This window comes from Amblyomma mixtum, chromosome 3 (assembly GCF_055824585.1).
Source record: "Amblyomma mixtum isolate Tamu chromosome 3, ASM5582458v1, whole genome shotgun sequence".
In the NCBI taxonomy this organism is placed as follows: Eukaryota; Metazoa; Arthropoda; class Arachnida; order Ixodida; family Ixodidae; genus Amblyomma; species Amblyomma mixtum.
In genome coordinates, this window is record NC_143014.1 from 337,520,351 (window position 1) to 337,544,764 (window position 24,414).

At 50.2% G+C, this 24,414-nt stretch overlaps 1 protein-coding gene across 1 annotated transcript; it reads right to left on the reverse strand.

Annotated features, from left to right (window-relative positions):
* Positions 1-854: 854 nt before the first annotated feature.
* Positions 855-20,705, reverse strand: LOC149356085 (endothelin-converting enzyme 1-like). The gene is made up of 3 exons (XM_089576250.1): positions 20,381-20,705; positions 11,989-12,158; positions 855-3,011 (listed from the first exon to the last, which is right to left on the reverse strand). Exons 1-3 carry the CDS (start codon positions 20,703-20,705, stop codon positions 855-857), a joined length of 2,652 nt encoding a protein of 883 aa, XP_089432376.1.
* Between the last annotated feature and the right edge of the window lie 3,709 nt (positions 20,706-24,414).

Here is a 24,414-nt window from a genome sequence, read left to right on the forward strand (position 1 = left end):
CCCGACGCAGTTGCGAGCTGCGCCCCCAGTACGTAACTGTGCGCTATAATCCAAAAACGGAAGCTTCACGCGTACATGTACGCAGCGCGATAAGTGCAAGAAACGAGGAGAGAGCGTTGGCGGTTAAAGAAGCTCCATGCGATTTGCAGCGTCCGTGAGTGTTTCCAGGGCAGTTTTCAATACGACTTGATGTGGCAAGTATTTTACGGCTATATTTTTATGTGGTGCATGCTCGCAAACGCTGTAAAGGCAACGACTCTTTAACTGATTGACATGCGCACACGATCTATAAGTGGCCTCGCAACGCTTCGCCGACGGCCACTGATTCAAGTAGCTCATTCATATCACTTAAAAAAAGAAGTTTCAAGCACGAACTTCCAAACAGTTAACCTGAGCCACGAATCTTACTCGCAAGTTGACTGATGTCAGGAGCACGACTGTCTGTGAGAGGAAACACGGTCTTCACGTGCTGCGAGCATGGTATCTACTCTAGGGTAACCACGATTCTGGAGCGATTTCCTAGGAGCTAGTGAGCTTGTTGTGTCTTGTGGACACGCTGTGCTAGCGCATCATTGTTGATGACCGTTAAGTCCTTGCTATTTCAGTGTGTGGGTTACAACACATTCCTTACTTCGGTATTCGACTCCACGCCGTGCAAATGGTCGAAGGTGGTCGTGAACATTTCCTACACTTTTTTTCGGACGGGTAGCCTGAGCTGTCCTGGATGCTCTGGTTGCTGCATCAAAAACAGCTGTTCTTAAGCTTGATTTTGCTTTCTACCAGCTCTTCGCGTACTTTTCTTGCATTTAAAAATTTAGACACGGCTGTTTTGTGCTAGAGGTAAGCTTGACAAATCAAAACAGGTCCAGCAAAGAGCTTCGAAATGGAGAACATGGCACAAGAGGGCACAGTGGCACGAGAGGGCGACACACAGAACAACTAGTAAAAAAAGAGCACCTCGTGTCAGGGTTCATGGGCGTGCGGGGGCCGCAGTCGAAGGCTCGGGAGAACTTGGCAAAGTTTGCGACAGCCTTGTTGCAGTCGCCCCTTAGTGAGCTGAAGTTGCGTGACAGGTTACACAAGCTGAGGCAGGCGGTGATGAAGAACACCTGATCTTCGGTGAACACCTTTGTGACACGTCCCGGCTGAGGTAGGTCACCAGGTGCCGCCTCGTACACGGCGTGGGCTAATTCTAGCGCCGGAACCTCCGGTAAAAGACTCGCTCCCGAAGACGACCCAGAGCACAGGGCCGACTCGTTGGAGAGCGCGTCGATCCACTGCTGTGGCGCCCACGAGTCTGCGTTGAAGTTGCCGTCTGCGTCCACTCTGAGTCCTCCCTGGTCGAAAGCCTTCACCAGCTGCAGAGCGTAAGAGAAACCTAACCCGCCGTATAACATCGCCCTTGTTCCTTGGCCTGAGTTGGTGGGCAGGTGAAGGGCTGCGGCCGATATGAGCACTCTATTGGAGAAATAATCGTATCTGAACAATGGCTGCATGTAGTCCAAAGGCAAGTCCAGTATCTCTTCGTACTCTGGTTTGCTCTGAAGCGCTCGCTTGGCTATCATGGCGCTCAGCCAGTGCTCGACCATGGACGTTTCACTGGACGAGAAATTAGCGTACACAGCGGTCAGACCATCTTCGGTTAGCAGGTTTTCTGGTGGCCACAGGACTACCCGAGTGCTGTCGAGCTTTGAGGACGCAGTGCGTCGGATGGATTCGTCGGGAGCCCAGGACAGGTTTGATATTTTGTGACGAGCCAGCTGCGTCACGAGGCTGAGATAGCCATCGATGGCCATTCTGGACGCCGCTGTAGAACTATTAGCTACGAAGAGCGACTTGATCAGGAGCTGATACGAGCCGTCTACCTGAGCCGCACATAGCCTGTTGCGCCTAAGGGCGGACGGCCAGTCCTCCTCATTTCGTTTTGGCAGTAGGTTATGATCTCCAAGTGGAGCAAACGCTTGTATGAAAAACCAGGACACGTGCATCACCAAAGAACATGCGTCAAACTTAGAAAGGATACTATCCACAGATTGCAGGAGTGCTACATCGCTGGTCACAATTAAGTCTGATGGATCGTAACCACCTTGCACTCGTGCGTTTATGTTCAGTTCTCGTGTCCAGTCAACTGAAGACAAACTGGCCGTGACATTAGAAATGTCTTTTAGCAAGAACTGGGCAGGTGTGACAAGTTCTGTGTCAAGGACCTCTTGAAGCTCTGCGAACACGCTCCGTTCGACACTTTCAATCTTCTCGATTTCGCCATCACTACGCCGAGGATGGCCCATGGCGAAGGCGTCGTGGAACCTATTCCAGTAGGCCACAACGCCCTCTGATTTTATAGATAGTTCTTTATAAGCGATCCACAACGGAGCGAAGTCAGCTGGCCTGAAGAGCAGGGCATGCTGTGCTTTCTTTGGCGTCCTTAGCCGTTTCAGCCGAAACCAGATATTCAGCCCCCAGTTGTACGCCAGGTCCACGAGGACCCCGAAAGGGCTAGTGCCAGGGAGGGGATCGTCTGGCCATGGTATCTTTCGCTGTAACATGAACTGCCTCAGTAAAGAAGCAGAAGAACCATTAGCGCCACTGTTGGTCAGGCAGGCTTGCAACATGGCTTGCGCCTTCGTTACCGCGGAAAATCGACGCGCGCCTCTCGCTACCAGCGAGTGGAATTCGTTGAACCAGGCCGCGACGGCGTGATAGGCCAGGGCCGATCCGTACGCGTGAGGGTCGTCGAGCGGCGGCCTCCACTTGGAGCAGACGAACGCTTCGAAGTCGCTGCACGGATCAACACTCCAGTTCACCTTGGCCAAAATGAGCTGCCAGTGATAGCGGCACTGGGGGCTCAGGCACAGGTCGCCGTCCCGTTCCTGGGGCGTGGGCGTATGGGCCAGTCGAATGTAGGCCACCAACGCGGCACCGATCAGCACGAGGATCAAGCAAGCCACTGCCGAGGCCAGAGGCAACTGCGGCCCAGCGGCGGCCGAATCGGGAGACGCAGCTTTCGAGGCCTGGAAAGAAGGCGCAGGGTAATGAAGCGGTTTCGCAGTTCTTTTATTGCATTTATGTAGTGCGTGCAATCAGCGAACCAATGGGCCCTGCAGCTTCTAAAGCACCTGATTGAGATCTGCAACGAGTTGAAACCTACAGCAGAAAATGAGTTCGTCAAATTTATCATCTTCCGCCAGCGGTGACGCAGTAAAAAAAAAAAGGAACCCCACTAACGATGGAAGCGCTTCGTCTTGGACTTAAGTGTCTAATGAATAATGAATAAGGTCGATATGAAGAGATGAGGTTGGCCGTACAGACATGGACAAGCTGACCTGAACTGCCGGAGCGACTATGGAAAACTCCCGGTCTGTCCGTGCAGACACGAAAATACGAATCAACAGAGATGACCACACATCGAGAAGAGGCGTTTCTTTCCAATCTCATGCCGGTGTTTCTCTCGTTATCGAGATATATGCTCGTCCATAGCTGCATAACGCCACCGGTAGTTGTCGTTCATCGCGCCGTCAGTTCTCGTTATCTTCTCCGTGATTCTGGAAATTAGAAACAGGCTTTAAAAGACAGGAACTTCTATCCTCTCTGTTCCTCTTCTCCGCCTTGTGTTGTGTTTCAGCCTGTCGAAGAAATTCACGTTTAAGCTCGCTTCTTGCATAAAATCTGAAATTCAGTGATATCAAGCGTAAGCGTTGTGTTTTCCTTTTAAATTTTCCGCCCTTTTCACCCCTTCCTTGATCCCTACCTTTACTCTACTGTACAGGTGCGTATCTACAATAAGGCTGCCGCCACTCCTTCCCTTATAACTGCGTACGCCCTCTGTGGCTTCGGCAGAGCGAGGACGCTCGCACCTCGAGCAGCGCAGGAAGACGCACACGTTGTCAGTTTTAGTCCACGAAATATCGAGCACAGAGTTGCAGATGTTTGCGGCCAGCGTCACTGTCGCGTGATCCCTCCGTGCAACCCGTCCGCCTGTTTGGTGACAGTCGCCTCCCGGCTACGTGCAGCGCCTGAGAGGCGTCTGAAGCGCTCGGCGACGTCTTAACGACCGCGTGCCCCACCATACGCTTTACACGAAGCGCGAGGCTCGAGGTGCGTCCAGGGGTTGGTCGCGTATACCGGGTGAGCTCCCGCCTGTAGACGACGAAGTTATAGCGAGGCACGTGCAAGGGCTGGTCAAGTGATCGGTGTCAGTGGACGAACTCGCCGCAGATACAACTCTCACTTCAGTGCTTAGAACCCGGTTGCATTCTCAGCAACCACGTGGGGCAGGAAACCGAGAGACGCAGTGGCGCTGGTTTGTACTATCGGGTATCGAAGTCTCCAGGATACGGAAAACAGGGTATCTGTGCGCATAATTGCCTTGTCTGCAAACGATCACGTCATTTGAATACCACACATCCCAGCACGTAACCCCAGTAGCGCTGGATTAAGGGGGGGGGGGGGGCTGCAGCCCAGGGCTTCACCTCTGACAGCAGGAGAAGGGGCCCATTTATTCAAACCTGCTTAGTATATGGAACGACGGGCAATGGAACTTCGTGCAACACGTATGAAGCGAGAAAACCAGGACGAGGAGACGGGCCCCCACATAATGTCACTTCATTTAGCCGAATCAGTTGGAGACAGCTTGTCGAGCTTCGAAAACAGGAACCCACTGCAATCCCGGAGGGGGTGCGGAGCTTTCTTACCAAACGATATATGCGTTTGCTTACAGATTGCGGTAGGGTTTTCGTGGTTTCCTGTCTATCCGCCCGTCCAGTGGCGTCAGAAGGTCTAGTGTGTTTGAAACTCCTGGCGTCGGCATGACATTCGCTTTTACAGAGAGCCTCGCCGCCAAGCACTCCGCTGGAAATGATTTCATAATCCACTAAAAATTAATTAATTCATTTTTAAAACCATCAATATATCCGCTAATATGCAATGCGGTGCTAGATGTAAAAATAATTGCTTTGCGCCTTCTGCGTGGCTTACAATTGTAAGGAAATGCACCGCTTCAGTGTCACAAGTATGATTAGAGCAGGGTAGGCAAAAACGAAACCAGAATGCGCAGCGGCGTTTGAAGCGGCGTCTACTTGTGCGAGTATCATATAGAGACTGTTGAGAAAATTAACGCGTGCAGTAGAATGCTTCTCTCAGCTATACGGGTGGATTGCTCGAGTCCGAATTTCGCACAGATTTGGTCGTCAGAATTGTTTTGTACAGCACCGGTTTTTCTTCTTTAGCTTTACCAAATTGAAGCTGTGCTAGCTTCTTGGGAGTCCCAAAGTTTCACGTTGTGCTCTGGCGGCCGCCAGGAAAGCGAAACACTCGTTTATGGGTATATGTTTAGGTTTATGGGCTTTAACGTCCCAAATCAAGTCCGGCTATGCGGAACTCCGTAGTGGAAGGCTCCAGATAATTTCGACCACCTCGGGTTCTTTAAAGTGCACCGATATAACATAGTGCACGGGCCTCTGGCAATTCGCCTCCAGCGAATTGCGAGCGCCCCGGCGAGGGCAATTTATTTTGTTTGTTCTTTTTTCTTCGGATTGGGTTTGTGGGGCCAGGTGAATTTGAATTTTTGAGGAAATAAAAGGCCCTATTACTGCCTCACTTCTAGGTGGACAACTCGACCTCGTCTTGAGGGCAGGGAGGAAGGTGTGAATGAAAGGAGAGAAAGAGGTGCCGTAGTGGAGGGCTCAGGAATAATTTAGACCACCTGGGGATTAACGGACTCTGAAATCGCGCAGCTCACGGGCGCCTTAGTGCATTTCGCCCCCATCAAAACTCGGCCGCCGTGTGGCTCGGTTTGAACCTAGGTACTCGGCTCAGCGCCTAGCACGCTGACCACTGAACCAGGACTGAAATCCTGCTATCAAAATGTGCCACACGATATGGCTAGTAAATATCGTGTAATCAAATTAATATTAAAAACTTTTTATAACGCCCTCTCGGGGCAGTAATTAACGAGCGTTTCTATTGCCCAGTCGCTGCCGGAGTGCCCAGCTCACCTGTAGGAAGCTAGCTCAGCCTGCTTTTCTTTAATGCGTTAGAGGTGTTGCGAAGGATAACTTGTCTGTCGGATTGTGTAAGGTGTCATTGAAAGAAAACAGGAGACGCGCGCAGCGCACTGCAATGAAGCCCCGCAAGTTGGAGGTCGGCTCACGTGCCTCTTCCGTGGCGTTCGGCGCTCGGCCACAGACGTATACGTTTCGCGCGTTCCAAGAGTCGCGTCGTGTTTTGTGCGCTGTAAAGCTAGTGCTAATGCGTTACTGTTGCATGAATTTCATTGATTGGACTTCATTCCTTTCAATTTGGCGGGATTGCAATGAAACGCGGGATATTTTCCAGTAGTGTAGCAATGGGCAGGGAGTGCATCAGAGGGAAAGGAGAGGGGGCCTACATGCGCATTTGCCCAGGGCCCCCATTTTTCTTAATGCGGCTATGCGTAGCCCTGGCTACGCAGGGCGTTGTCGTCTAACATAACGATGTCGTCACTGGTAGCCGCTCACGCATCCCGAAGACATTTGTCCGCCATATACTTGAGCGACGGCCTCTTTATGGATTCGCGTGTACCGCGCGTACCACACTCGACGATCGCAAAAGAGTGCTTGCTGGTAAGTCTGTACTGCTGATGCCACGGCGGCACGAAGCACACGCCGGTCACTGATGGCGAAGGCAAGCGCATCCGTGCATCGTTATGTAGAGCAGCGGGCAGCTGCGCCGCATGGGGCCCGGCAAACCGCTTCCTTGTCTTAGCAAGCAGCTTCTATGTGGACGAGGTCTGGCGCTCCCTCATCCTGTGAAGCGCCGAGTGTGTGCCGAACAGCGCTGTACGCACCGTTCCAAAGCGAGCGTGCAATGAAGAGCTGCCGATTTTAACGCGAAAGGGCTAAGGGTCCCATTCAGCGGAGAAACCCTCGCAGTTGGCGTCGGCGTGTCGAGGAAATCGGGATTGGTCGAGAGGGTCCTGGCATCACAACCACATGACCTCGCTCTTGTAATTCTAACACCCCAAAACCATCATACAGAAGAGCAGTGAGGACGTCACTGCACAATTACTCGAGGTCATTCGTGACGTTATTCTACTACCATTACGTAGGCCTCTAAGCAGTGGCTGTCCTAAGTGGGGGCGCGAGGAGGGGGGGGGAGGGGGCGGTTGCCCCCCCCCCCCAAAAAAAAAAGCCTTTTGCACATTTTCCTGAAAGGCCGTATCTGGGCTCTCATGGGGCGAGACGAGATTTTTGACGTAGAACTAGAAAGCTTCTTCGTCTGTGATGTGTCAGGTAGTCTCCTATGTTGTATGTTCACCTTGTTAGCGGCCGTCTTATTTCTCATAATTCTATGTTCTACGGCTTGGTAGCTATACAAGTGCAATTTCGTAGTGATTATCGTGGTCCTGCCGTGCACCTTCCTCCCCCCCCCCCCCGTTGTCTGGCCTTGTCGCCGGCCCAGCGACGACGGCGGCGGCGGTCCCATACACCTCCGGATGCGGTGGCCAGCAACCTCGTCGGGGAAGGAAGAAGCCACCCATTGATGTCTTTAACCCACCATGGGACCTAGCGACGTCAGCAAGGGGCTCATCCCTTCTAGAAGCGTGTGGTGAGGGGCTAGTTGGTACGACATTATAAGAATAAAAAATCTCAAAAAAAGGACGGGACAAGACAGAAGAAGCACTCTGCGCTTGTGCCATGTGCTTCTTCGCTCTCGACCCGTCCTCTTTGCACAGTTTTTTTATCGTTCTTATAATGTCATCCCTTCTGCTGGCTTCACACGGAGCTCCGACCAGCCGCCATGTCGGAGGGGACCGGGGGCGGAACAAAGCCCCTTCCCCGAACTGAGTAAAGAAGGCCGCTAAACAGCTAGCGGAATATCCCTGACCGGCGCTTTGACCTTCCTGGACACACCGTGGCGGGATACCTCAGACGACGACCTGTTTCCGGAAGAACAGCGCGAAGTTGGACGAGGAGTGAAGGAAGGCACATACTCAAGGACCATGATGGTAATCACGAGAACCGTTTCGTGGCTTGCCAAGAAAATGTTGTCTATGTCATCCCATTATCCTCCGGCAAGCATTATATGGGCCATACGGGCAGATGCCTAAACGAACGCCTCAAAGAACACAATAACAACGTGCATAACATCGTGAAAGGGCATCAAGGCATTCATTGCAGAGATTGTGAGAGCTAAAATTGCCAGCTGCACTTCAAGAAAACCAAGGTGATAACAGAGCACAAATATCAGCTAACGCGTGGAACCATTGAAGCCGAACAAATCGCTCGGTCAACAGAAACTTGTTTCAGCAGCCTCTCTTTGGCAATTTCATCAAAAGAATTGCATTTTTTAACCGCATGGAAGTGAGAGAGCGATGGCTCCTTGAGTATCATGATTGAATGTGTATGTTGTTGTTTTTAATTTGGTGGCCACCTATTTATTTCCACGGTCCAAGCAATAAAAACTTCAGTTGCAAGTTAGCGACCGTCTATGTGTCTTCCTTCAGTCCTCGACCAGGTTCACGCTGTTCTTCAGGAAAATGTCATACCAACTCGCCCAAGCATTCGTTTTAACCTGTTTTCCCCTAGTATGGAATTGAATATTGCTCACGTAACCATTGACATTCAAAGAATGAGTTTGGTTTGGTTTGGTTTATTGGGGTTTAACGTCACAAAGCGACTCAGGCTATGAGGGACGCCGTAGTGAAGGGCTCCGGAAATTTCGACCACCTGAGGTTCTTTAACGTGCACTGACGTCGCACAGTACACGGGCCTCTAGAATTTCGCCTTCATCGAAATTCAGCCGCCGCGGCCGGGATCGAACCCGCATCTTTCGGGACAGCAGCCGAGCGCCGTAACCACTGAGCCACCGCGGCGGGTTCCATGAGTTATGGTATAATATCTGTATCGTTCGCTATTTATTTTTCAACAACAATGCGCTCAAAAATTGCTGTAGAAAAAAATATTAAATAAAAACTGGTTGTTTCTATTCTTTTTTTTCTTTTTTTGGTATAAGGAAGTACGTCCGCCCCTCCTAGAACCAATCTCTGGGACCGCCACTGCCTCTAAGGAAGAAAAGCAGTTGCGTTGTAGAGAAAAAAAATGGTCAGACTTGGATTCGATCGCTGCCCCTCGACTAATGAGGAACGTTCGTTCGACTTCGTTAAATGAAGGCCGTGCATGTATTTTGGCAAATATAATAATTTTAATAAAACAAGATGAAGCAAAATAAAATAACGAGAAGTGTCCGTGTCTGCGAAGTGGTATGAAAAAGGAACCCCAGGCAGCTGAATGGACCCTTTAACTTTAACGCGTCATACTTTCAAGGTTTTGAGCAAGTAAGGTTTATTATATCCCCCGGCAGAAAAATTTCGCTTAATCAAATAGACACAGAAGCTGTAAAATTTCTGAACAAACTTGAAAAAGGGCATCGTGTCTTTGCTTTATAGACTGTTTTCTATTGCGACTTTATAATTAGTGTTCAATGTTTCCTCCACGACGGCACGGTGCTTGAGCGCAGCGTTTGCAACAGTGCAATGGTTTCTAAGCTTCAGTTTTCATGCGCCTTGCGAGCGTGGCTAGAAGGGCTATTCGGTAAATTCGTGGCAGCGAAACCCGCAAAACAATGCAACTTTTTAAACAATGTGCAGAGAAAGGATGAACAAGCACCAATGCGTGGTGGTTTTCGTCTTTTATCTGGTCCTTGTCTTAAAAGTCGCGGTGGTTTCCATTTTTCACTGCTTTGCATGTGCTTCTCGTTGCTACCGAATTTCTCAAAAAACGCAAGAGTTTGTTTCCCTTCCCCGCGAATTGAGGCGGTGGGTGCCCCAGCGCGTACGTAGCGTCGTTGTGTGCTGCGTTTCTGTCCTGCGCGAAGCGTAAATATTTGCGCGTGCGCATTGTGGCGTGTGTGTACAGCAACAGACTTGTTAATGAACTATCAAAGAGCAACGGTGCCGTGCCTAAGGAACGGCGTCACCTCTACCTGTAAAACTGCCTTCGAGGCCTCGTATTGTTACAAAATATGAAATTCGTCTTGCTGTACAAGTACTGTGTGCAGACATGCCGGGAAAAATACGCCGCAAGGCCTAAATGACGGCGTTTTCCTCCCAAGAACACAGATGCAAATTGATTAAAGCAGCTTCAAACTGCACCTACAAAGTCACCAGCTCTGTGCAGTTGAGTAGCACCATCTACAGGCCGATTTTTTTTGTTTTTTTTTGTAAGGCAGTGTGTAGCTTTTTACCGGGACCGTATTTTGCAACACTTGATTTCAGGCCCCGTTCTTTTGCGCCGCTACCATTGGTAGCTACATCTTGTGACGTTCATTGCTGGTAGCTACAAAGCCAGCTTCATTAGCGAACCCTAGGTTGACGAATAAGAAAAAAGGCTAAATAATAAATTGTAAATATAACCGTTACAAAATACAGTCCCAGGCTAAGACTAAATGTGTCCGGTTCGTCTGGGCCGTCGTAAGAGTAGCATACGTCACATCAACCCTAAAAAAACCGCTCTTATGCATCGACTGCGCAGGCGTCACGGCTACGCTCGCCACTGCACAAAGTAAGCACAATGACATACGCTTTCACCAACTCAAAATCCATTGCTTACTTATAGCCAGTGCAGTCGCATGCGCAATATGTTTACGTAGAGGCTCTCTCATGAACTGCTGCTGCTCATAACACTTTAAAGCAATGAATTTCAAAGAGAATATGGAATTCGGTCGGATGTGATGCGCAACATCTGAGACCCCTGGCAGGTGGCTGTAACGCCTTCAAACTGGACCCGCTCTCACCTCGCTCTCACCTCGAGAAAAAAGATGTTGCGCAATCATGACGCCGGAATGGTGATGGATTTAAAACTCCCACTTAGTGGAACAGTTGCGAAGAAGGAATGTAGAGCGGACCGTGAAAAAAAAATATAGCAATTTATTGGCTTTTTGATAGCTTGTACTGGTTGCCAAGGCAAAGTTCCCATGATTTTCTGCAAATGAAGAGCCATTCCGCTACCTCAGTGGTTCGAACTATCAGGAGAATTTTATTTGAAAGTGTTGCATGCCCTGTTTTGGCTCAGTGGTTATGGCGCGCGGCTCCTGACCCGAATGACGCGGGTTTGATCGCTGCCGCGGCGGTCGAATTTCGATGGAGGCGAAATGATAGAGGCCCGTGTGCTGTGTCATGTCAATGCGCGTTAAAGAACCCCAGGTGATCCAAATTTCCGGAGCCCTTCACTACGGCGTCCCTCGTAGCCTGAGTCACTTTGGGACATTAAACCCTCATAAACCAAACCAAACCGGCCGCCAAACTCGTCGGCGATGTGGTGCTGTTGTGACGCCGAAATCGGAAGAACGAAGCTCCCACAATATGACCAAGAATGAACGCGCAACGCCCAGCGCACGGTTACCAAGCATAATAATATTTTCTTGGTAGTTGCTTACTGAAAAATAATAAAAAAGGAAGCTAAAATATGACTGCATGCCGCAGAAACTATCAATCGCTTCAATCTCGATCTTTGCGGTCGGCAGAAATAAAAGGGATAGAGAAGGGCGATAAGTCATAGGAAGTACAGATTTTAAATGACAAAAAAAAAGGATTGTGAAGAGGTAAAAACAAGAACAAAGCTACTTACATCCTATTTACATATTTCTTTCAAACATGCAGACTCGAAAGTATGAGCAACTGCACGAGTAAATGTGCGCTATCACATATTTACCCACACGAGTTCACTGACACAAATGTTTACGCGTATGTGAGGAAAGGAAAGGCGCAGACGGTTCGTGACGCAAGAGATCAAAGGGGAGCGGGATAGAAGGAGACAAACAGGCACCGTAGTGGAGGGCTCCGGAATATTTCGACCACAGTGGGCCTGTTAGCGTCCACCGACAACGCACAGTATACGCGGGCGTCGTTTGCACGGCATCCATCGAAATGCGGCCGGGTTTCACTCCTGCGACCTTGTGTACATCAGCAGAACGATACCACCACTGAATGGGTAACGCTTATAGGATACTCACGCTGTCCTTGCTCTTGGCCCTACGCGGCGACCCCTTCTGGGCGCCGCCTCTGCCAGTGGCGTTGGTTCCGCTCCGGGACCGTCGGACAGAAGGGGCGCGGTCGGCCCGAGCCGAGGACGCGTCTGCCGCCGACTCCGCCGTTGCTCTCTTGCTGCTGCCGCCTGTGCGCTCTGGGAGCCACCGGGCAGAAGAATACTGTCAGCGAGGAATGCACGACTCAGGCGCACTCGGAGCCACACATCGGTAACATGGAGCTGACTGCACCACTAAGTCCTCACGACGAACGGTACAGTCCGTGGGGTCATCGCCTATAGCTGTAGCCGATGCCCTTAAGCAGATTTATTTATTTATTTATTCATGCAAGATATATGTCGCAATGCCACAAAAGCCGGCGTCCGCCATCTGTGGCTCGAAATTTGGAGGATGTCAGAACGCCCGGTGTACGATGTCACAACACATCCAAGTTGACATGCATAGTCATGAATTATGAAACGTAGCGTATTATGACCTACGAAAGTCCTGACTAAGTCATTCTGCTACGTATCATGACTCAGGACTTTGGAAGTAACATTCAGTAAGGTGTACAGAGTTTGTGCAGAGTATGCGTAGTGGTGGCGCATAGTCATGACGGATCACTCAGCACTTCTGGAAAGTAGCATGACTCAATACTTTAAACGTAACGTAATGTAACGTGCATAAAGTTTGTACAAACATTACGCTTAGTCATGCCTCGTAGTCACAGTCATGGCTGATCATTCAGGTATTGTGCAAGGTAGCATGACTCAACACTTTACAATAAACGTACCGTAAGGTGTACAGAGTTTTTACAAAGTATGCATAGTCATGACTCATAATCTTTCAGCAAAGTAGCATGCTTCAGCAATTTAATGCTTTCGCATTTTCGCACCTAAGCATTCTTAACTGTCTCTGCCGAATTTTTATAATAACCTGAAGGGAATAATGATCTCTTTTGAGGGACAAATGGTTGTCTCAACGCACTTAGTCCCCGGAGTACGAAACCTTGTAGCACGCTTTCGGTCTTTTTTCTAGGGTTAGTTGTGCGCAGAGGTGAGGTAAGCTGCTGTGCAATGGCGTACTCGCGTAGAGCGAACCGGTTTCAGTCCCCTGTCAGGCCTCTCTATCATTTGTACGCCGTTTCCGCTGTGCCCCCCGCATTAGCCCTATAGGCGAATGCTACTGCAACCTGCTACCCCGTCAATGCAGTGAGAAAGGCTCAATAGACCGAGATAAGCTGGTGGGGTTAAACGGCGACCAGGGGCGGCAAAGGACCATTCGATAAATATGGCTTCGTTGTCGTTCCTAACATACATGAACGGGCGGTTTTAAGAGCGTTAGCTCTTACTACTTACGTTTGTCAAGGACGCGTCGGTCAGCAAAAGAGGTCAAATTGACCAGAACAGTAACCACGTGACCACATTATATCACACAGCAAGAGTGGGCGCGTACCACCTCCATTTATGCCTATACTTACCATCCGTTACGTATATATGCCAGTATAGCGGCCATCGAAGCGGAACCCTCGCCACCAGGACCACCATTTGAATAAATTATGGGAGCCACCCGTTGACGCAGAATGTTTGAAGTAGTGTTAAATGACTTGGCATGTTCCTGAGGGTAAAATGACTAATGGAGATGAGGCCCAAAATATGTCTGGGGTTCGCAACGACGATCTCTCCGCCTCCGAACTGAGCACACCGAGGACCTTCAGACGGCCATTGCGGCCGAACCATTTCTCGCAGGGGGTTGCGGATGGTGTCAAACGATTCGCCGTGTTGTGATATACACGTTTACAAACTATATAAAGAGGAAATATACCGGATATAGCGAAGGTGGCTGTAAATCGCAATAGTAGTGCAAACTCCACGCGGTAGATGGCGTTCCTCGTATTTTATAACGGATGTTCCCGGAGGGGAAACATTCGGGAATGTTAGGATTTGGTTTTCTCCAAGCTTGCCGAGCACACCGTTGTAAACACTTGAAACTCACGTAGCTAACGCTCTTAAGTAGAAAACTGAGGCTGTGTTGGTGGAGAACTTTTTAATTGCAAACAGATTGCGCAGACAAAAGCAACGCCGCTACGCTTATTGCTTTTGATAGCCTTCTGGCGTAAGTACATATATCGAGCTGCCTAAAACGTCAGTTCTGAATCTCAAAAACTAGGCGGTGTCCTATCCCGCGCTCACATGCCAGTATTTCCAACACGCTTAGCTTTCTTTCCTTAAATTATATAGATTTTACGCGTAAAGATGATTACTATAGCAGAAGTTACGAAAGAAATTGGAAGACAAAACAATTTCTTTAGACGACTTGTACCTGACGCTTTTTCGTGAAAATTGGGTATCGAGTATGTAGACATGACTAAACTCAACCATCCCCGCTGAGATTTCAAGACCAGTGAAGCAGATTAACTGCGTTTGTTTGTTTCTTTTCATGTCCGAATGCCCGCAACGTTTATTTCCCATCACAGACCACTGGGAAGCGCGTGAGAGACGGTAGATGGTGGTTTCATCTCGGAGCATCATAAAGGATGAAACGGCTGCTGAGAAGACACATTCAGATTGAGAACCGTGACAATAATGCCGGTACACTAGTGGAGAATGTAGAGGAGAGTGCAGGGTGCAGTGTATCGCAGTGCGATGCAGCTTTAGGAAATATTGTGACTCTGAATATCTCTGTTTTGCCCCTAGCTTCATTGAAATACATTGTCCGTTCTGGACAAAAAGATGCTTTGGCGGCTAGCAGTGTTGCACACGCGTGCTTTCAGTGCCATGCAGAAAATTTGGAGGAGACACTTAAGGTCCGCCTTAAGGCTATAACGCGATAGCGTAATGAGTTAATTCTGATATGTGCAGGAGGTGAATCTCTACTTTACATTCATAGATCCCTGGGAGTCCTCGTACCACTCCTGGCGCAGTGGTGCAGTAGCTAAGCGATGCGCCACTGCCCTGCGATGGCAGGTGCTCCCAGCGGTGGGCCTTGTGCGCCGCACGATGCTCTTCCGAAGCGACCAATCATTAATTTAACTTCCATCTGCAACGGCGGTCAGTGTGCTCACTATCCTGTGGGCCGGTTGCGATGACGCGGCAAGGTGACGTATCCTAGGTAGCCCACCTGCGTCCTATGTTTCTCTGGGCACCACATGCCAGTGTCATGCTCGGGATTTTTCGCTCGCAGCGCCGACGTCGGAGTTTCAGGTTAAGTGGGCCTGTAACGCTATCACCTTAAACCACAGCAATATTGGCCTTCCCCTTTCAATGAGAGAATTTCTTTCTGTGAAAGCACCAATCATTACTTAACTGGACACTATAGCACATCCCGCACTAACCTTCTTTATGATCCCCGCTCCACTTTCCCATCCTATAGCGCGTGCCCAGATTGCCCCGTACACTTTTACCCTCCCTCATAAACCTTATAAGGATAAGTGCTGGGGAGGCCCTTATGCCTTCGTTAACGTGCCGACTCTCAAAAAGACGCATACACAACATGTCTGAAATGTTCCACGTCAGCCTCTGAAGTGGACGTCCGTCCCCAGCTGTGGAAGTGTCCAGGAACAAGGGCCTCAATGACAACAATGCTTAATGAATTTTGGCATGCCATGGCCTCTCCATGCGGCTACAGGACAATGATAAGAGCAGGAGCCTGCCCAGATTCCTGCATAAGGATAGCCTTGATGATGTAGGCAGTCCCAACAATGCCACATGGCAAGTCCTTGAACTCAAAAGAGAGCATCGTAATAGCCACTGTTCTTGATGCGACAGCTTCACTCTGCTAGGTAAAGTCGGGTAACGCCGTGTGTGCAATATGACCTTCAGGAGAGCTTCCCACTGGAGAGTGAGCAAAACGCCCACCGTGGCAGGTGGCAGTTAAATTAATTATTGTTGGCCAGGCAAGACCAATCTGGGTTGCACAAGCCCCACTGGCGCAGCACCTGCTGAGCAGTGGCGCATCGCTTAACCACTGCACCACTGCGCCAGGAGTGGTACGAGGACTACGAGCGACCTGTGAATGTAAAGTGAGAATGCTCTGTTCCGTACATGAGGACATTAGCCCATTAACGCTATCATGTCCTACCCATAAGGCGGAGATTAGGTGTCCAAATTTAAACTAAGCAATCACGATAAAGGACAATATAGACACTGAATTTTTGCCTTTGTTTTCTTCTTTCAAACAATGCGTTAGATATTAGTATACATTACTATACAGATATTAGTTTGCCTACGACCTTTAATGAATGTGTAATAAACTTTCTTCTCTTATACTGTTTGGATGTCGGATACATCAACCTAACGATGGCTGTGATGTTTAATTGAACTTGAGGTCACGTGAGGCAAAAAAAAAATGGCGATATAACTGCTGGTACGCCGTTTGTTGTTATTCTATCTCTTGAGTCTGGTTTAAGTGCAGTAATTAGCTAAAAATATGTATGAGTGTTTATATTGTGTAATGGGTTTTTCGGGCACAAAGCACAAAGAACCGCATGGCACAAAGCACAAAGCGCCGAACGGCATTCACCGACAGTCAGTGGTTCCAACAGCACCAACAGGAAGCGCGCGCTCGCAGAGAGGAGTCCCGCTGCCGCGCGGGCACTTCTTCGTCATCACAATGACCCCGGCGAAGGAGGAGCCGTCCTGGCGACTCACGGCGTGGTACACATCACGGGTTCGTGATAGGGCTTGGGGCGGCTGATGTGAATGGTTTCACGGCCACGGCGGCGGTGGTCAGAGGAAGGTGTCAAAGGTTCCACAACGTAGTTCACGGGGGAACTCTGACAGACAACACGGTAGGGGCCATGATATTTGGTGAGGAACTTGGACGACAGGCCAGGAGGACCACAAGGGACCCAGAGCCAAACAAGGGAGCCAGCAGGTAGGTGGGTAAAGAGTTGACCAGAAGCACGCCGTTCTTTCTGACGATGTTGATCGTCACACGTGAGGGATCGGGCTAGTTGGCGGCATTCTTCGGCGTACTTGGCGATTTCAGAAGCAGGCGAGCAGTCAGATGCGTATGGATGATAGGGGAGAATGGTGTCAATCAAGCAGGTAGGTTCGCGTCCATAAAGGAGGAAGAATGGCGAAAACACTGTAGTAGACTGGACGGCGGTATTATAGGCGTACGTCACAAATGGGAGTACGAGGTCCCAGTTAGAGTGGTCGGGAGTGACATACACAGTGAGCATGTCACCGAGCGTTCGATTAAGCCTTTCGGTCAGCCCGTTCGTCTGAGGATGGTACGCCGTGCTTGTTCTGTGAACTACGCGACATTTTTGTAGAAGCTCCTGAACAACGTCTGATTAAAACACGCGGCCGAGATCGCTGAGAAGCTCGCGGGGAGCACCGTGGCGAAGAACAAGGTTGCGAAGAATGAAGAAAGCGACTTCTCTGGCTGTAGCCGCCGGAAGAGCAGACGTCTCGGCATAGCGCGTAAGATGGTCGACGGTGACGACAATCCAGCGGTGACCAGAAGTAGAAGGCGGCAGAGGCCCATAAAGGTCGATGCCCACACGATCAAACGGACAGGCAGGGCAAGGTAAAGGCTGTAATGTCCCGGAAAGCGCTGCGGTGGTGTCTTGCGGCGTTGGCAGCGAATATACTTTCGTAGAAAGGTATACATGCCGTGCGAGTAGTACCGGTGCCGAAGGCGCGTGTATGTTTTTAAGAAACCAGCATGAGCGTTCTGGGGTTCGGTATGAAAAGATGCGCAGACTTCAGCGCGTAAGTGGCGAGGTATGACAAGCAGCCATTTTCGACCATCTGGCATGTAATTCCGGCGATAAAGAAGACCGTCTTGCTGAGTGAAGTGGCGGGCTTGACGATGAAGCGAGCGGGAGGGCGCTGACGTAGTGCGGCCGAAGAGGAGGTGCACGAGAGAGGTTATCCAGGCGTCTTTGCGCTGCTCCAGATGCATGTTTGGAGGGCGTAACGAAGAGAGCACGGGGTCAGTGCTAGAGGGTCCCATCGTTGGCAAGTAGCGGTGAGCGGGAGAGGGCGTCGAGGTCAGAGTGCTTGCGTCCGGAACGGTAGATGACTCGAATGTCGTACTCCTGAAGTCGCAGTGCCCAACGACCAAGTCGGCCGGATGGATCCTTCAAGGACGACAGCCAGCATAAAGCATGGTGGTCGGTGACTACGTCGAAGGGGCGGCCGTAGAGATATGGTCGAAATTTGGTTATAGCCCAAAAAATGGCCAAACATTCTTTTTCGGACACGGAGTAATTGATCTCGGCTTTAGACAGTGTGCGGCTGGCATAGGCGACGACATACTCATGAAACCCAGGCTTCCGTTGTGCAAGCACAGCACCAATGCCAATGCCACTAGCATCCGTGTGGATCTCGGTTGGAGCGTTCGGGTCGTAATGGCGAAGTATGGGTGGTTGAAGTAAGGAGCCGGCGCATTGTAGCGAAAGCATCATCACATTTGGAGCACCACGACGACAAGGAATTTTGGGCTTGAACTCGCGTCAAAGGTGAAATGATGGTGGCGAAATTCCGGATGAAGCGCCGAAAATATGAGCATAGGCTGATGAAACTCCGCAGATTTTTGGGCGCGGACGGCTTCGAAAATTCGGCGACTGCATGAAGTTTTCGGGATCCGGATGGATGCCGTGTTTAGAGACGACGTGACCGAGGATGGTCAGTTGGCGAGCTCCGAAATGGCATTTTTTCAAATTTAATTCCAGCCCTGCGGTGGTGAGGCAAGTGAGCACTTGGCGCCGGCGAGTCAGATGTGTCGAAAAGTCGGCCGAAAACACGACGACGTCGTCAAGGTAGCCGAGGCACGTCTTCCAGCGTAGGCCACGAAGGATATTGTCCATCATTATTTCGAATGTAGCAGTGGCATTACAAAGCCCAAATGGCATTATTAAACTCATATAATCCATCAGGCGTGACGAATACTGTTTTTGCGCGATCATCTTCGGTCATGGGTATTTTTCAATAACCAGATCTCAGATCGAGTGACGAAAAAAATTGCAACAATTTAATTGCAATTTTAATTGAAACAATTGCAGTTCTTCCGTGCTTCACGCGGCCTAAACTTCAACTGTACATCACAGCCATGGTTCGGTTGATGAAATGGAAACAGCGTGAAAGAATAAATTCAATTATAAATTATTTAGCGGTCGTAAGCGAATACCACGTGGTGACCCGTGTCTTTTAATGTCTAGCGCTTCACTTGAAGGAGGAAAACTTGTAATGAAATTAAGCACCACAGCAAGTGATAGCGCACATATGTCGCGTTTGTCCTAACCAAGCTAAATCATCTGTCAATTTCTTTTTTAGTCAACGAAAAAAGCTTAATGCGTTCATTGTGCCCGTAAGACCCAACAGTTTCTACTAAATCCACCCAAGGAAGGTGTGACCTTGGCTTGGGCGAAACATACCTTGATGCATCAGCATCGTAAGACATAGCAAGGCGGATAAAATATTAGTATATTCTGATTAACAGCACCTGAAATAAAATTAAACAGGTACTACAATTCTTCCGTGTTGCACCCGCGGTAATTGCGGTTTGAAAATGACGGGAGGAAAAATAATCGCCCGGCGCGCAAAAAAATTACCTGCGGTTTAACAACTGCTGAACGTGGTTAAATAGCGAAAGCTATGGCGCATCGGGCAACTGTGCGCGGCTTGGCGTCTGTAACTTTAAGTGCGTTCCGGACACTGGATAGGCAGAGCGCCCACCCTTCCACACTGCCTGGTGGCAGTTAATGGTTTACCGCGAGAGTTTGCTCACCCAATGAACACTGCGGCCTATTGCTGCAGTGCCGCGTGTCTGCCACAACGTTGTCGGCGCTAACGCATGCAGCCCACATGTCTCTCCCACCACCCCACCTACCTCAAAGCGCGATTCACGCGTTCACAGACCAAGGGAGCCAGTTATCCGCACTTGCTTTCCTTAAAATCACCGTAGTCTAAAACGTTGTCAACGCCGACGCAAATGAACACATTGAACGCCGACGGCCTATGGCTTCAGTGGCGCGTTTCTGACACAACGGTCGTCAATGGCAACGCATGCAGCGCACATCTGTCACTACCAACAGGTAGCTTAAATCTCGGCTGAGGTGTCTACTGTAACAGAGAGCTAGTTATGCGCCTTTCCTTTGCTTTCGAAGCTCCCGATCTGCATCGGTTTCGTAGCTGAAAGCGCGACTAAGGCGTCCACTATCACAGGGGGCCAGTTATACGCCTTTCCTTTGCTTTGCTTTATCTGGAGGTCAAATGAAGGTAAAATTTCCAGACACGGTGACCTTGGCTTTAGCTAGCGTAGTGAAGCTTCGCTTCAGAAACTTAATTCACTAATTGATTAGAGTCGAGCTTGCCGAGTTTTTTCTTCGCAGGTCATGCGGGGCGGGCCTACCTAGCAATCCACTTACCAGATCCACGCTGGGCGGCAGCCTGCGAGTCAGCGCCTCTTGCCACGCCGCGGACAGCTTCGGACGAAGGCGATGGCCTGCAGACCGCCGACGGCCGAGCAGGTGCCACGCGTCCTGCGGCGTCGACACCAGCTAGATTCTGCGCCAGCGTCGACTCGCGACGCTCGCTGGACTGCGGCGAAGCCTCGAGTGGCTTGCCCTGCTCGGTTGCTCCAGGACAGGTTTCCGGTGGCTTCGTCATGGTCAGTTCACCGCTCTTGCATGGTGGTCTCGTGAACCTTCTGCGCTTGTCATCTTTGGCTTGCGTCGGGTCAGGCGGCTTCATTTTTCCCTTTCCTCTTCATCGTCTTCGTGCGTGGCGATCGCTATTTTTTTTAATTTAGAGGCTACATGAGTTGTGCACGAGAATGCTACATCAAGTAAAAACCCCCTTTTTCGCGTTGTGCGTTAGGTAGATTGCCAGTCACGGATACCAAGCGTGAGAGCCGAAGGCTCACCCCGCCTAAAACAAGCGTGCAAAAAATTGCCTTCAGTCACGCTTTGCAACAGTTAAGGCCGACCCACATGGAGCGAACAGACGCTGCCAATTTCATGCAGCGCGGAGGAACGCCGACGCACTGTCAACGTGCTGCACCACATACGGCGAAAAACAGGCGATCGCCGCCAGACCGCAGCCGTCTTGATTTCAGCGGTGCTAACAACGGCATGGCCTTAATCTTAGTAAACTGTAAAAAAAAACATATTTAAACTTACTCTAAAGCCATTGTTTATTAGAGGGCGGCAAACGAAATAAATTATTTTTAGATTTGTTTCAATTTTTTCAATTTTGTCTTCATCAGACCGTAGGCTAGAGTAGAAGTTTACATTTGTTCAAAAATCCGGCGAATGAAGCGGATCCACTCGCCGCAAAAACTAGAACAGAGGGCAAAACGCTTGTCTAGAACACGTTATGGGCGAGGTTCCGGCTTAACACCTGATATCTAGCGATAGTATTTGGTTAAAAGTGGTTTTGATGTAAGCATGTGCATTTAAACTCATGCGATTTCATCGTCATTTTGTTCCTTCCTGGTCGCGGCGGCTTTGGGAGCTGCGGAGCACACAGTTCGGTTGTTCTAGACAAGCGTTTTGCCCTCTGTACCTGTTCTCATATATCGACGCTCGGGCGAGGCGGAACCGCCGCGCCGCTGCTGTTTCTCGCTTCTCTACACCACGTCGCCGCTTGCGGCGTACACAGATACAGTGAGAGAAGAACATAAATTTACGCTGTCTACGTACCATAAGCATATGCATGATTACGTACGCTAAACGCAGGCGCATTCCCACCTTTAGTTCAGCGTATGCTAGCAGAGAAGCAAAATAAACTCAGTCTTTAGTGCCGCCATCTCGTTCTCAGGACGGGAACCATTACTGTAAACAAACTGACTCTCCTCTTAAGCCTATAGAAGTGGGAGAATTGTCACTGTAAATAAAAAAAATAAACCAAACTTATCGCTTATACGTTTTCTTATAGACAAGATTAGACGAAGCGAAATACCAGTGCTCCATTTACGGCCAGTGAACGCATTGAAAAAGGCAGCAACAACGAGAATTCAGTCCAAATCGAGGGATCCGGCTTCGAAGGGCGTCGCCATGTTTGTCGCCGCGCTGCGGAAATCGGGCGGAAGATGGATGCGGGAGCAGAGCCCCCTCGTTGGCCTGCGCTGAGCTCGCATTCGCCGCTTCCGGTGGGCGGCTGACCGCCAGGCGAACGTATCTAGCACGACTTGGTCGGCGGCCAAGCGGCCGCCGCCGGGCGGCCGTTCGCAGGTTTTTCGCTAGAAAATCACTCCATGTGGGTAGCGACTTTAAGCATCCCGTGAGTCATGCTTACGAAGCGTAATTATTGCAGCGTGAAAACACGCCACGCTCAGAACAAGCGTGCCAAAAGTCATAGACACTCACGCTTGTTAAGGATGAAAAATTTTATAGTGTGCTGGATGGAAACGAATGCACGCGGAAGGCGCAGGAGCGATCCAGTTCCATGAGGTGCCAACTGCGTCTGCGAAAGGGCAAGTGTGTGCTTGACAGCTGCCGCCATCTCTCGCATGCTTCTGTCATTAAGAACTGCGCGCGAGGAGTAGGAGCTGTCGGTTTGTTTTCAACCAGTGCAGCTGCCTGGGAAGAGAGGCTCACATGCGCACAGCGGCTTTGCGAGAGGTAGCGGATGCTGTGGTTGCGGTATTTGTGGGTGATCGAGATGTGGGTCAGGGTGATTTTCGGGCAGCGAGCGGCTACATTGAATCACTGTGGACACTGCCAGTTGAGCCACTCCTGTGTCTCGCTGTAGCCGCACTGTTTGCGGTGTGCAGTGACCTCCGCGATGCATCCGCGGTGCCAAATGCGCAATGTCATTCGTAAACAGTGCTCATACAGTGATTCAGTACCACAACTCCCGTCCCACATATCATGCACGCCACGAATGCCGCAGCGTCGAGACTCGTGGTGCTCTTGACCAACTGACCTTCAAACCAGGGCTTCAGACAGAAGACGCAAGCGCAGCTGGGAGTTGCAATTCGGAACTCTAGGCAAGCGTGATCGGCTCTGTACACAACTAGTTTCCTGTCGGTTTTAGTTACTTCTGTAGAAATTGGAAGGGACTCTTAACATCCGCCTTAAGGGTAGGATACGATAGCTTAATGGTTAATTGCGATACATATGCAGTACATTCTCTACTTTGCATTTATAGGTCCCTGGATGTCTTCATACACCTCCTGGCGCAGTGGTGCAGTGGTTAAGTAATGCGCCACTGCCCTGCGATAGCACGTGCTCCCAGCTGTGGTCCTTCTGCGGTCTAGGTGGATCTTCCCGAGCGACCAATCAGTAATTTACCTGTGACGTGCGTGCCAAGGTGGGCAGTTTGCTCACTATCGGGTGGGCAGGTTGTGATGACGCTTCAAGGTCACGTGGCTCGTGATTTTGCCCACAACACCGGCGCCAACGCCAACAGCGCCGACAGTAGATTTTCTGGACAGTGGATTTTCTGGCCTTTAACGCTCTCCGGAAGCTGCTGTTCTTCCGGGCGAGCGAGTGAGTACTTTTGCTGCGAGGTGCACAATCACATATGCGAGCAGAAAGCTGTCTTAAAGCGAAAGCTTTACTTGCCTAGCGGCGCCCATTTCGCTGTGTCTGCACGAATGACCTTGAACAGGAGGAGTGCAGGTGCGTAAGTAACTACGCGACGTACCACGTGACTAGCAGCAGCTGCAGCCGCGCGCTCCGCCGTCGCCGCGGACGCTGCCCGCTGCCTATCCATGGTGCAGTGTCTCGCTATGCAACAGGCCTGGATACCCGTATGTGACCTCCTGTACACTACCTACATGGTTTACACAGTTTATATGGTTTACATTTGTGTTTTCATGGGGCGCCTACTCCAGTATGTGTTAATGACATGTGTCGGTGTGTGTTTCAAAACACGACTTTCACGAGCGTCTACTCACCGCGATGCCAGTACCAGCCAGTGCGCGTGCGTGTGTGCGTGCGTGTGCGCGTGTGCGTGTGCCTGTGTGTGTGGACATCACCCATGAAACTCATTGTATTATGCCATCATCAACTTTCATTCGCACTTTCCCTTCCCTCCCCTTCCCTTTCCACTGTGTGGAGTAGCAGGCCAGGGCCATGTTACCACCGGCCTACCTCTCCAGCTTCTCCTCTCATTAAAATTCCTTTCTCTCTCGGTATGCCCGAGCCAAGTCAGCCGGAGCCGACTTCCTCGAGAGTGCGTACTCGCAGGCGTCAGGCTGAGTCTAATTATCCGATGGACATTGCCAACCGTGCGAGGGATTTATCAATCGAGAGCGAGCGTAAACGCGCCAAAAGGGGAACCGAAACCGATGAAGAGCGGGAGCTCGAAAGCAAAGGAAAGACGCATAACTGGCCCCCTGGGACAGTATACACCTCAGTGGCGCTTTCAGCTACGTGGTGGTAGTGAGTGATGTGCACTGCATGCGTTGCCATTCACAACGTTGGGGGTATAAACGCGCCACTGAAGCTATATA

Excerpts from the sequence above, each read along its gene's own strand:
- LOC149356085 (XM_089576250.1), bottom strand. The coding sequence starts at position 20,705 with ATGAAGCCGCCTGACCCGACGCAAGCCAAAGATGACAAGCGCAGAAGG. Across the intron at positions 12,159-20,380 it reads TGCCGCCCAGCGTGGATCTG|AGCGCACAGGCGGCAGCAGC; the intron begins GTAAGTGGATTG and ends GGTGGCTCCCAG. Across the intron at positions 3,012-11,988 it reads GGGCCAAGAGCAAGGACAGC|GCCTCGAAAGCTGCGTCTCC; the intron begins GTGAGTATCCTA and ends CCTTCTTTCCAG.